The sequence below is a fragment of the Castor canadensis genome, chromosome 4 (genome assembly GCF_047511655.1).
Source record: "Castor canadensis chromosome 4, mCasCan1.hap1v2, whole genome shotgun sequence".
Lineage (NCBI taxonomy): Eukaryota > Metazoa > Chordata > Mammalia > Rodentia > Castoridae > Castor > Castor canadensis.
In genome coordinates this window covers 121268178-121279815 of record NC_133389.1, presented here as the reverse complement: position 1 = coordinate 121279815, position 11638 = coordinate 121268178, and the positions used below count along the sequence as shown (strand labels likewise).

The following is an 11638-nucleotide window of genomic DNA, read 5'->3' as shown; positions in this document are numbered from 1 at the left end:
AACAAAAAACTTGCTGTTGTAGCCATACTTGCCACTTTCTTGGCAGACTTTTACAGTATTCTATTGTATTGTATAAAAATGTATGTTATGAACTGAATTATATCCTTACAAACTTTTTGTTGAAGTACCAATACTCAACGTGCCTGTATTTGGAAATGGAGTATTTAAGGAAGTAATAAAGGCTAAACAAAGTCATATGGGTTGTCCTTAATCCAATATGACCTGTGTCCTTCAAAAAAGAGGAAGAGACATCAGGAAAGAGTGTGTGAAGACCACAGTGAGAAAACAGCCACTCAGAAACCAAGGAGAGAGCCCTGAGGAAGAACTAACACTGCCTCCACGTTGAACTTGAGAAACTTAGCAACTATGAGAAAATAAATTTTTATTGTTTAAGTCATCCACTATGTGGTATTTCGTTGTGGCAGCCTTGGTGAACTAATACAATGTATGTCTTAGATATTTGTTGAGAACATGTTAGCTAGAGGGAATTTGTTAGACTTCCTAAAAAGAAATAGTGTCCAGCACTGTATTTCAGTTTACTATTTATAGAAAGTTAATGATTTGTGTTTATGTAGGAGAATATTGAATAAGGCCTGTTTCATACATGTACAGTCCAAATTTATGCAAAGTAACTGATTTATATTCATGTTTTTGTCGCTCAGAGTCATCACATGTATTTGAGGAAAGGCAAAATCAACAGATAATTCAGAAGTCAAATTTTCAAAAGAATGTTTTTATAACAGGAAAACAATGTTTATCAAATATGATTTTTAAAAATTTGACACATTTGGACTCTACATTATTCTGGAGAAAATTTGATATTTTTATTAAATATTTATAGACATAGCCCATGATAGCTTAATATAGGTAATTGCTGAAAGACTCATAATAACCCTCATCTCTTTAAAACACAGAGCAAAAAATGAGTGTGAGCGCTTTGCATTTCATACCAGTGCCGTGGCTTTGGTTTACTATTTCACTTTTTCATTTAATTTTTGCATGTGTGCATGTGTGTGTGGGAAGGTAAATACTTGCCCCAAGAGAAATATTTTTTAAATGTTGAAAACCTAATACTTATTATGACAAGGCATAGCATGGAAAAATATCAGAGAAGAATATTTGTTTGCACCACAGACAATTCAATTTTATTGAAGCAGGAATTATAGAGAAGGTATAAGAATTGTGATAAATCTCAGAAGCATAGACTCTCACCCATGATGTTAAATAGAAAATGAGAATAACACAGGTAAGTGCCACTTGAGAGGAGAACATAGTCATGTTGTTTCACTTCTTCATTCTATTCGGGACAAACATAGATTCAAATGAATTATGAAAAAGAATTATGCAGTGAAATACGAGAAATATTTCATTGTGAAAGACATGAGATTTTTGAACATTAGATTTATGTCAACTTCAACAAAAGATTATCAAAGTACCTAAAGTCTTATTTCAGAGCATTAGTATCTCTCCAGTGCCTGCATGTGTCTGCAAGTGGCCATATGTTTCACTCAGGGTCACTGTAGCTCCTGTTCCTTTTAATCTGTTCTTCCACAGTCAGTTGTTCAGCCTGGCCCCCCATACTGGGAAAGGAAGACTGAGCTGCATATTCATGACTCAGAGCACCCAAACCTGTGTTTCCTTCACTGTGGGATGCTCCTGTTGTTTCACTGCACCAGTGTTTGATGTCCTTTCCAAGTTGTCTTAAATATAAACAAGGCATATTTTTAAGTTGATTTACAGAATTGATTAAATCACACTCAAAAATGTCCTCATTTTTCTTGGAAAAAGCAGTGATTTTCACAGTGTTAGAAAAGAAAAAGCGTAAATTTTTGTTAATCGAATGGTTTCCTTTAATGTTGAAGAGATTTTCTTCAGAAGGGACTGTGGAGTTTTCCCCCATTACTATTAACTCCCCCTGGAGGGCTGGGTCTGGAGCCGACTGCACAGGACCGCCAGCGGTTGCTCTGTCAGCCTCTTTGTCCAGAACCATAGCCAGTCGATTCGTTGGATATGTTTTTTCAGATTCAAATATACCAAGCAACTCTGAGATTCTAGATGTGTTCTCTAGCTTTTTAATTTGGTATTTGCGCCCAGTGTAGTTTACTTCACTTGACAGTGGTAATAGATGAGGAAATTCTAAAATAGATGTCTTCTGCCTGCAATTATTCAGATATGAAACTGCTATATAATTGTTATTATTATTCTTATTCAAATTCTCTTTATGATTTCCTTGCACCACTTGCTCATCAGTGTTAGTAACCTGTGAAACTTCTGCATCATCAGGTTCACAATTTTTTTCATTTTTCTCCTTTTCATCACTCTGCACAACCATATCGCTGTCATTAAGATCCACTTCACTTCTTCTCTTACTTTTTACATCTTCAGCCTCATTCAGCTTATCTTGCACATTCTTATTTCCTTCCTTTTTCTCATCTTTTCTTGATTCATACATTTTCATTTCTTTGATACCTGTAACATCCTCTTTCTGACACACATGGGTAGACTGAAGATATGGCTGTAGGAAAGAAAGGTTATCTTGTTCTTGTCCTTTATTTTCTGGAGTTTCAACCTGTTCTATCAGCAGTTTACTTTTAAATTCAGAGGATATAGGGCTTGCCACTTCAGGTGGCCATTTAGGTTTATTCATTTTGAGTTCTTCCTCCAGGAGGAAGTTTTTCTTTGGCATCTCCTTGCAAGGAGGCCAAGTGATTTTTAACTTTCCTCTCTCCCTCAATTTTCTCAAGTCATCTTTTTGCCACTCCATGTCATCAACATCCAAATGTTTAGTAAGATCTCCAAGTAATGGGGGATCTGTTGCAGTGTTTTTGTGCACATTTGGGTCTGCATTGGGAATAAAGTCCACTAAGCTGTTTTGATTTTTGCAGTTCCATCGATCTTTATGCTGTTTGTGTCCAAAACCTTCATCATAATTCCCTTTTGATTTAAAAAGTTGTTTAAAGTGAGGATTACAGTATATTTGTCCATGAAGTGATGCATAATTTCCCAAACTGCCAAAAAGGAAAAAAAAAGAAAAAAAAATTAGTGTTCTGTACACTTACTATAAATTTATGGAGAATTAGGGAATTATTTATTTTAGTCATGTGTCTAAGTCTCAGCAAAATCACTTCCTAGCAATAGGAATGGCCCTCTTAATTGAGCATTCCTGTTAAATAATAGTTATCATTAATACCCCTCATGATACATGTCTTACAGTATTTATAGTTTTACAATGTGCATTAGATATTGGTATAATAGGTATGGTGGTATAATGCACATAATTATAAAATGATAAGACCAAATCTGTGCCAACTCAGTGATCTGTGAAGGTTACAATTTTCACTAATTCTTGAACAACACACACACACATAAATCACCTACGTGAACTTTCTTGTTAGCTGAAGTATGAATGAATTGGTAAATTTACTTCTGCCATTGTTTATAAAGCTCTTTAGGGAGATCAGCAAAGAGAGTGCTTCATAAAATAAAATAAAATTTAGTTAGGGGCAATAGTTTTGAATATGAATCTACACAAAAAAACAAATATATAAAATAGATAGTGAAACTTAAAATCCATGAATAACATCTACAATAAGAAAGAAAAGGCTAATGACAAACCACCATGAGGCACAAGACCAGCATAGTAGTCTCATCTGTGTGTGACAGTAGAGGGAGCAAGGGAAGTATCTGATGGGCCTGAAAATATGAGACCACAAAATACCAGGCAGTGTTTCTTGGAAGGCATCACAGCCAATCAGACAATAGCTGCTAAATTGGAAGGGATTTTCTTCTTTCCAATAGCCACTGACTGCAAGGGTTCTGTGATAGGAAAGACTGAAGAACCCAGTGAAGCTGAATTCTCAAAACTGATACATTAGGTCTGCTTCTAGAACAGAAACTCAAAATGAGACAGAAAATATGGGAGTGGGATTCAAACAGAATAATGACAACACATATGAAAAAGGTCTAGACCAAGATGGGAGAGAGGAAATAAGTAAGGAAATCCCACAAGTCTAGCTAAATTGGTCTTTTGGGCATACATGAAAACTAAAGGAAATAGGTCTGTGAAGTCAGAAAAGCCCTACAGTTCCTAAGGATTGGTAAAACTTATTTCTTATAAAAATGAACAACAAAAAATCTATAAAGGTGATATAGTTCGTAAAGTTATCCTAAGAAAATAAAACATACTCAAAAATTAGATAAAAAATTTGGCCTAGTATTTCAAAATGAGCAAAAAACTTTAAGAACATGATAAAAGACTTAAAAGAACAATATAAAACAGAGTTAGAAAAGTTCATAAGTAACCTCAGAAATAAGAAAATAGAATTGAAATCAGGAAAAAAATACAGATAAAAGAAAAAAATTTCAGCAATAGAAACTAGCCTAATAGAAAGACAAGATCAAATAAATATAATAGGAAGTGAGTTTAGAAGAGAATCCAAAGGGGAAGAAGATGAAATTTTAAACACTGAAGAGGAAATAAAGAGGTTAATAGGATTTGAGAAAAGGAGAAACACATTATAGCTAGGCCACAAATAGCCAAAGTATAGAAGAAATCTAAAGTAATGAAGCACATCAAATATTAAAGTTTTTGAATAATAATGAGTAGGAGGGAAAGGGGAAGGGAGAGTAATCAAGAGGGCTGAACTGACCAAAATACAGTATATTCACAGCAGAGATACTTGGAGAAACCTCTTTGAACCCTGACTTTGGAATTAAAAATGAATGAAAGACTACTAACTAGGTCTTGTGAGGGAGTGGGTGCCTGTGGGAAGGGGAGGGTAATGGAGGAGATGAAGGAGGGTGAATGTGGCTGATGTACTTTATATATATCCATGAAAGAGAAGAACAAAACCTTTTGTAATCATTTTAAAGGGGATGGGAGATGAATGAGAGAGATTGTAGGGACAAACTTCACCAAGGTACAATGAAAGCATATTCAGAAAACACAACTGATGTTTGCTAATGAAAATTCTAAAAAAAGCTATAAAAAAGAAACAGTCCTAATATAAAAAGTAGGCAATGACATTTTGCAAGAGCACCCTGGATATTTGACACTATTGACCAAGAATGGTCAATGCCAATAATAATTCTAACAAAGTTACTGGGCTTTATATAAAAGTAAAGAGAAAAAATCCTTTGCATCTTAAAAAGAAGACTATGTCTTATAAGGAAAAGAAAATTAGCCTATAGTTAGACTATTCCAACATTTTAGTCCAGAAGAAAATGAAATAATGCACTTATGATACTCAGTGAAAGTAAGTATAAGCCAAGTATTTTAATTTTAAAATCTGTGACTTTAAGATCACAGACCAAGTGTTAGCAGTGTTAGTGTATGTAAGAATTTAAGGAATGCACTTCCATGAGTCTTTTTCTCAAGAAAAATCTAGTAGAAAAACAAGTTTCAACAAACAGAATGATTACAGAAACATCAACAGCAGAATTTATGGTGAGCATTAATATCTTGCTACCTGCAAACTAAAATGAAATGAGGGCAAAGAAAGAAATAATATGTATTGTCATATGATTTGACTTGGAGAACATAGTACAATAATGTAAGTAATTGAGGGTGGGTAAATGAGATTAAATGCAACTTAAAAAATTTTTGATTAACAAAGTAGCAATACTAATAGTTTTTATTACTCCAGAACTATTGTAAAAGTGAATATGAGATTTCTTTTTTTTTTTAATTTTATTATTCATATGTGCATACAAGGCTTGGGTCATTTCTCCCCCCTGCCCCCACCCCCTCCCTTACCACCCACTCCACCCCCTCCTTCTCCCCCCCACCCCCTCAATACCCAGCAGAAACTATTTTGCCCTTATTTCTAATTTTGTTGTAGAGAGAGTATAAGCAATAATAGGAAGGAACAAGGGGTTTTGCTGGTTGAGATAAGGATAGCTATACAGGGCATTGACTCACATTGATTTCCTGTGCGTGTGTGTTACCTTCTAGGTTAATTCTTTTTGATCTAACCTTTTCTCTAGTAACTGTTCCCCTTTTCCTATTGGCCTCAGTTGCTTTAAGGTATCTGCTTTAGTTTCTCTGCGTTAAGGGCAACAAATGCTAGCTAGTTTTTTAGGTGTCTTACCTATCCTCACCCCTCCCTTGTGTGCTCTCGCTTTTATCATGTGCTCAAAGAGATTTCTTAATTCTGTTATTTTCTCTGTCTGTGAGAACCAAGAATCTTGAAGTGGAAGAAAAGAGACACAGATATAGTAGAGAAGAAGCTAAGTAGAATAGTATAGTTTTGAATTTGACTTGGAAATATTACTATGAATTTATAGTGTATTGTATATGTAAATATTTATAGCTCTTCCCAATAGAAAAATCTTAGAAACAGTAACTAACCCAATAAGATGAGCACCAAGATTGAAGTAGGGCCTTCAGAAATGACTGAATCCAGACCAGAGCAGATGTACAAGATAGCCTGGACCTGTCAGATAATGAGGAAGTTCTCAAAGAGTAAGGTCATGTCAAAAGAACTCAAGAGACAACTTAAACACATACTTACTGACCAAGGAGAGGGCAATTTGAACTATAATAATGCTAATTTTTATACTTGATTGAAACCAATCAAATATATGTAAATTCATGAGTCTATAAAGATTCATGAGTCTATAATTCTTAAAAATTAGTTACTATCAGGGAATGATAAGGAACAATTCCATTATATTGTTGAATAAACAATTACAATATTAATTAGAAAATAAGGGGAATAATCATGAATTTTGTTCTCTTTCCTTCACCAAATGTACCAGTGTGGATCCAATTAAAAGATAAGAGGAAGTGTTTCCTTGAAAAAGGATTCTAAAAGGTGAAAAAGAAATAACAGAACTAGAATATCACCACTTTGAATACATCAAAGAATGAATGCTAGTATTGTCTTAATATCTGCTAGGATTATAGAATGAGATATAGATAGACATTATACATTTACTATGCTCTTGTCAACACTATCTAAATTCCTATGGAAGGCATCAAATTCAAGTCTAACCCAGAATCCAAGTATAGCTGGCAATTTGGAAATATAGAGGATACAGAGCCTGCTGAACTGCACTATAAGTGTGTAATCAGCAAATCCAAAGAGGACAACTCTACAGGTCACATGTCCTGAGTTCTTTGTGAGTAAATTTTGAGGAAAGAGAATGGAAAGGAAGCCCATAGATTAAAAAAGATTTAAAAGACATATAAAAAATTTAAAAATGGATGAAGAGAAAGCATAGTGTCTAGGGTTTTGGAGAGCAAAACTATAAAAATATAAGGAAATGATTATTTCAAAGGACACTACTTAGTCATGGGAGAGAAATAGCAGGTTGTGCTTAGGATGGAGCACATGATGAAAGGGGCTTCTGCAGTGGCCAACAAAGCTATGTTTTTTGACCTTGGTAGAAATTACAAAATGTTCACTTTATTATAATATATTGAACCATACATTTAGTTTGCATGCTTTTCTGTGCCTGTGCTTTTTTAGTAAAATATCTATCTATCTATCATCTATCTATCTTTAAAAAATAGTCATTGAATAAAGATTTTTATCCCTTATTGCACATCAGTTTTTAGTAGATGTTGGGAAGACAAACATTACATAATTAATGTTGGGGACAACTACATAAGATTGTGTTAGAATGTGTTAAGCGCAAGAGATGCTGTGGGTGTATACATGAAGGTTGCCTGACCATTTATGGTGGTCAGACAAGCTTCATGGATTATATACTCTCTACCGAAGTCTGAAGAGTGAGTGGATTTTAGCCTGGTTGAGAGATGGAGGAAAGTTATGAGAAACTCCTATAAGGAATGAGAATGACATTTGAGACCAGTTACAAGTGAAAGAAAAAAAAATGATTTGGACAGGAGAAGCTATTATATATTTTAAACATAGAAGTGACTTCAAATCTGCATTTTAGAAAGGTGATTTTTCTATATCATGGAGCTCAGCATTAGGACAGGTTGTTTTTGGTGGTGGTAAGAAATGCTGGAGGTAGGGAGACCAACTGGGTAGAAAGGTGTGGCATTAGTCCAGGTGAGAGATAATACTTGCATGAAGAATAGTTGGGATATGGGAGTGGAGGAATGTGCACAGATGGAGCGGTAATTATGAGTCCTGTAATTACAGGACCTGGTAATAGCTTGAATGTAGGGGATGAAAGAGAGAAAGGAATCAAAGATAACTTCATACATTGGTTACTGAGTTAATATTAATATCATTTACTGATATAATGGCATAGAGAATATATAATCAGAGAAGGAATTTTCGTAGAGAGAAGAAATGAGTAATATTGAGTAATATTGAATTTGCTGTTCTTACAGAGAAATCTAGTTGGAAAAATATGCTAGTCATTGAAATATAAGCATTTGATGCACAGAAGAGAGATCTTGATCTACCATATGATCCAGTAATACCACTCTTGGGGATATACCCAAAAGACTGTGACACAGGTTACTCCAGAGGCACCTGCACTCCCATGTTTATTGCGGCACTATTCACAATAGCCAAGTTATGGAAACAGCCAAGATGCCCCACTACTGACGAATGGATCAAGAAAATGTGGTATTTATACACAATGGAATTTTATGCAGCCATGAAGAAGAACAAAATGTTATCATTCGCTGGTAAATGGATAGAATTGGAAAACATCATTCTGAGCGAGGTTAGCCCGGCCCAAAAGACCCAAAATTGTATGTTCTCCCTCATATGTGGACATTAGATGAAACACAACAAGGGGATTGGACTTTGATCACATGATAAAGCAAGAGCACACAAGGGAGGGGTGAGGATAGGTAAGACACCTAAAAAATTAGATAGCATTTGTTGCCCTCAAGGCAGAGAAACTAAAGCAGATACTTTAAAGCAACTGAGGCCCATAGGAGAAGGGGACCAGGAATTAGAGAAAAGGTTAGTTCAAGAAGAAATAACTTAGAAGGTAACACACATGCACAGGAAATTAATGTGAGTCAATTCCCTGTATAGCTATCCTTATCTCAACTAGCAAAAACACTTGTTCCTTCCTATTATTGCTTATACTCTCTCTTCAACAAAATTAGAGATAAGGGCAAAATAGTTTCTGCCGGGTAGCGAGAGGGTAGGGGGGAAAAGGGGAGGGGCAGAGGGTAAGGGAGGTGGTGGGGGAAAGGGGGAGAAATGACCCAAACATTGTATGCACATATGAATAAAATAAAAAAAAAGAGATCTGGGCTAGCAGGACAGATTTCAGAGTGATTTCCACATCGATGATAATTTAAGTCATGGGAATGGATATGATTCAGTAAAAAGAACGGAAACAGTGAGAAGAGTAATTTCCCATAACAGGATTCTGAAGAAGTTTAACATCTCACTGATGGACAGAGAAAGAGTCACCCACACAGATACCTGAGAAAAAGCACCCAGAAAGTAGGAAATACCTACTTATATTGTGTTGTCATGGAAACCTAGGGAAAAGAATGTGGCAATGAGGGGTCTTTGACACTGCCAATTAAAGTCAGGAAAGATATAGTATGAGAGATACACATTAGATTCAGCAAAATTAATTCTATTTCAGCATCTCAAATTATAGTCATACCAAATGTCACATTCATTTAAATGCATTTTCTTCCAGAGTTTTGGAAAATGCATGCATTTGTAACTGTGTTGATAGGATGTTTCCATTGCTTCAGAGAATAAAAAGTTTTCTCTGACCTGTCATGATATTATTCTAAATTCCATTTTAACTGACATAGTTTAGCTCAAATACAGACAAACTCTCACCCATACCCTACATTTGGTATGTGAACTTTTATTGGAACACAGCCAAGCCTATTCATTTACAACCACACCCATTTGTTGACTATGTCTGCTCTTACACTCCAATGGAAATTAAGTAGTAATGGAAACAGTGTGTCTTACAAAACTGAAAATGTTTACTACCTTTTCTTTACAAAAAAACCCCCCAAAAAACCTCACCAACAATGAATATAGAATTAAGATACTAAAATACTAACTTGAAAATCCTGAATTTCATAGTAACTCTTGACTTTTCTTACCCGTTGGACTTCCATGTTTAAAAAGGGTCCCTTCTGGATTTGATTAAGAAAGCAAAATTCCAAAAGGAAAATAGTCACAACAAACCTGTCCATTATATAACAGCACATGAGGGCATCCCCTCGTGTGGTTGTATTAACTGATGGTAGCAGTGAGAGCTGGAAAATTCTGCATCTCCCTTGAGGCATGACATTGTGTGTACACTGCATGGTCTTTGAAAATTTGTACTATAGACCGTAAAACATTTTTACCTCAGTTTACTGTTGCAGTGGTGGCATCGGAAACAGGATTTATGAAAACTCTGCTTGTCTGCTACTAGGCACTCCATTGGATAGACTGTTTTTTGACAAAGTATACATATTTCTTTGTCTTGGAACAGCAGTTTCTAAAAATAAAAAGTTAAAAAGGCTTATATATAATTATCTTCAATGGCAATTATAAAAACATAATAAAACAAACATATTAAGTGTCCATGCAGATAAAGTAGAAAGTTATGCTGCTTTTCTGAACACAGATTATGCTATCATAAGGTTAAAGGATCTGGTACAATGATCAACTTTATTCTTAATTTATGTATTGTGAACATTGATTTTTATTTTTAAGCAAATGTATACAAGTAAAATATGCTCATTAACTTTAATATATTAAACGTATATAGTAAACTCAGGCATGGGAAAACCGCAGAAAACTTATCATTCTAGATAAGTGAACTTTTCATACATATAAAATCTTTATATATAACTCAGCACAAAGTTCTTGCTTTAAAGCATTCTGGATAGATCTTTCTAAGTTACATACATTTTTTTTTAATCCAAGGACATTGTGCAATATTTGTTTCAATATTTTCTTGACAATTTAGGGTTTATACTACGATATCAACTCTGAACTGTAATGTAATAAGACTCTTGAATACATTCAAATGTTCAAATGTTCTTAATCTAAATGGCTTTAGATTTTAGAACCTTTTGGATTTTTGCATCTGCTTTTCATAGCTTCCTACTTATTATCTCAGTATCTACAGTCTGCCTATGCTTGCCTATGAATACCAACCCTTACCAATAATAGTGGTTAAATTACTAACTGGTATTTGTATTGTAGTTAACAACTGACAGAGACCTTTCACTTCAGTATTGCCTCTTATTCTTGCAATAATCTTGTGAAAATAACTAAGCTTTCACATTAGCTACCTATAAAGAGAAAATATTCTCAAGTCTGTTATTCAATGTGTACACTGTAGTGCCTAGATGCTTGATCTGGACCACTAAGGGGACTTCTTTGCCTCTTTTCTTCTAGTGTGGGCATGTTTCTATATTTAACATCAGTTTCATTGTATTTTCTGTTTTTGAGCTATCAACAGAAACTGAGCACTTGAAATTAATTAGACAGCTTTGCTTAATTATGCCAGAAGTGAATACATTAAGAAACCATATTAACTGATAAACTAGACACATATGTTCCAAAAGTGGAGGCATAATTATTAATTTCAGCAGTTTTTATTTTTAAGTTTGCTATTTCTTTCAATCTATCTGAAAGAAGGGACTGCACTAATGATGCACATTTATTATGTCAAATCATTTTATCATGAAGCCTCATTAATTGAAAAAAGTCAAGAAAATGTAATG

At 34.6% G+C, this 11638-nt stretch overlaps 1 protein-coding gene across 3 annotated transcripts in view; it reads right to left on the bottom strand.

Annotated features, from left to right (window-relative positions):
* Positions 1–1118: 1118 nt before the first annotated feature.
* Positions 1119–11638, bottom strand: part of Xirp2 (xin actin binding repeat containing 2) — an 80862-nt gene continuing 70342 nt past the window's right edge. For 2 of the 3 annotated variants that reach the window (XM_074071021.1, XM_074071020.1), the window contains exons 8-9: positions 10268–10401; positions 2870–3008 (exon numbers count right to left, since the gene is read on the bottom strand). In XM_074071021.1, the coding sequence (XP_073927122.1) occupies positions 10307–10401 (95 nt within the window). In that variant the 3' untranslated portion in view covers positions 2870–3008; positions 10268–10306. Of the gene's footprint in view, positions 3009–10267; positions 10402–11638 lie in introns of all 3 variants that reach the window. The other variant, XM_074071022.1, reaches the window with a different exon arrangement.